Genomic DNA, 1,406 nt, shown 5'->3' on the forward strand with positions numbered 1-1,406 from the left:
CAATTTGTAATGTAAAGACTATACCAGGACGGGCTTCTTGGCGGTAGTCCACTGAAAACCCGAGGTAACTATACAGTCTCTTCGTTTGGAAGGACAAGCTAATGGATGGTGTCATACATGGTGTTTTAGTACGTTCTACGACGTTCTATGACGTTTTCTAGAATGCATTGCGATGGGTCTCTTGTCGGTAGTATACCAAAAAGCTCCGGATAGCTACACAGAGAAAACTAAATTTTTATGACAACGCAGAAATTACAAGTTTCGATTGTAAATAACTGAATTTGCCGTAGAAATAGTAGAATTTATTAGGTAACTTGTAATAATCTCAATTTTGACATGCTTTTTTAAAAATTATTTCAAGTTTCTTAATTATTACAATTAAATTTGTAATATCAACTAAAATACCTAGTAAATTTATTTCTGCTGGGATTCTATTTTTACAAATTCGTCTACAAATTGTAATTTTTATTATTTTCGCTTACGAAGCAACGGGCTAGTGGGTTAAATTGTAAATACCCCTTTAATATTTAGGTAAATTTTTCTTTTTCATTCTCTCCGTGTACAGTGTGTATATTACTGATGAGCAAAGGTCAAGGCCAAGACTGTTTTTATTCGATTCACTTACCAGGCAATTTTATAGAAGCCGATTGTATAGGGTTTGATCTCGGCCGTTCATAAGAAGTCCTCGACTGCTTGTTGGTGTTAATGGGCGGGGGAACATTTTCAACATACTTGTTTTTAAAGTTTCCTGGTGGATAATAGTTTCCTGTCACGTAAGCTTTACCATTTTCTCTAGCAAGTCCCACCCCCAGCTCTTTTGTATCTTTCCAAATCACCTGAGTGAAATGGCCCACTTTATACCAGTTGTCGGGTTCTTCTCCAAACTTGTAATCTTTTATTTCATCGTACCAAGCATAGACTGCTTCGTCGCCTTTAATCTCGAACTCAGGATTGGAACTATTTGACTTAAACAGATTCTCTCCGTATGTTTCATCAGAAGAATGTTCAAACTTGCCTGTACGTAACAAATTTTCTGCATGTGCTTGGCTGAATTTACTAATTGTGCTATTCAATTTAAGCGGCGGAACACCGTGCTTGGCGCGAAGCTCATTGTGGGCGTCCAGAAATGCTTTTTCGAAAGACTGTAAAGAAGAAATTTGAATCCTGAGAACGGAACAGCTTGTTTAAATTTACAAAATGTGTTAATTGTTAAATGTGTACAGATCAGTACTGTATGAAAATAAATAAAAGTAAAACTAAAATACTGATATGCAAGGGAAGAAAAAGTAGGGAAAGAGCGAATATAAAGATAGGAGACGAAAAATTAGAAGAAGTGGCTGATTTTAGATACCTAGGAAGTCAGATAAGTGAGGATGGAAGGAGTAGTAGGGATATAAAGCAGAGGA

General features: G+C 36.2%; 1 protein-coding gene across 1 annotated transcript in view; it reads right to left on the bottom strand.

Moving 5' to 3' along the window:
• Nucleotides 1-1,406, bottom strand: part of LOC108744183 (ancylostoma secreted protein-like) — a 6,812-nt gene that overhangs the window by 2,551 nt on the left and 2,855 nt on the right. The window contains exon 4 of the mRNA XM_025976737.1: nucleotides 626-1,142. Within this exon, the coding sequence (XP_025832522.1) occupies nucleotides 626-1,142 (517 nt within the window). The remainder of the gene's footprint in view (nucleotides 1-625; nucleotides 1,143-1,406) is intronic.

The sequence above is a fragment of the Agrilus planipennis genome, unplaced genomic scaffold (assembly GCF_000699045.2).
Source record: "Agrilus planipennis isolate EAB-ADULT unplaced genomic scaffold, Apla_2.0 scaffold13, whole genome shotgun sequence".
Taxonomy (NCBI): domain Eukaryota; kingdom Metazoa; phylum Arthropoda; class Insecta; order Coleoptera; family Buprestidae; genus Agrilus; species Agrilus planipennis.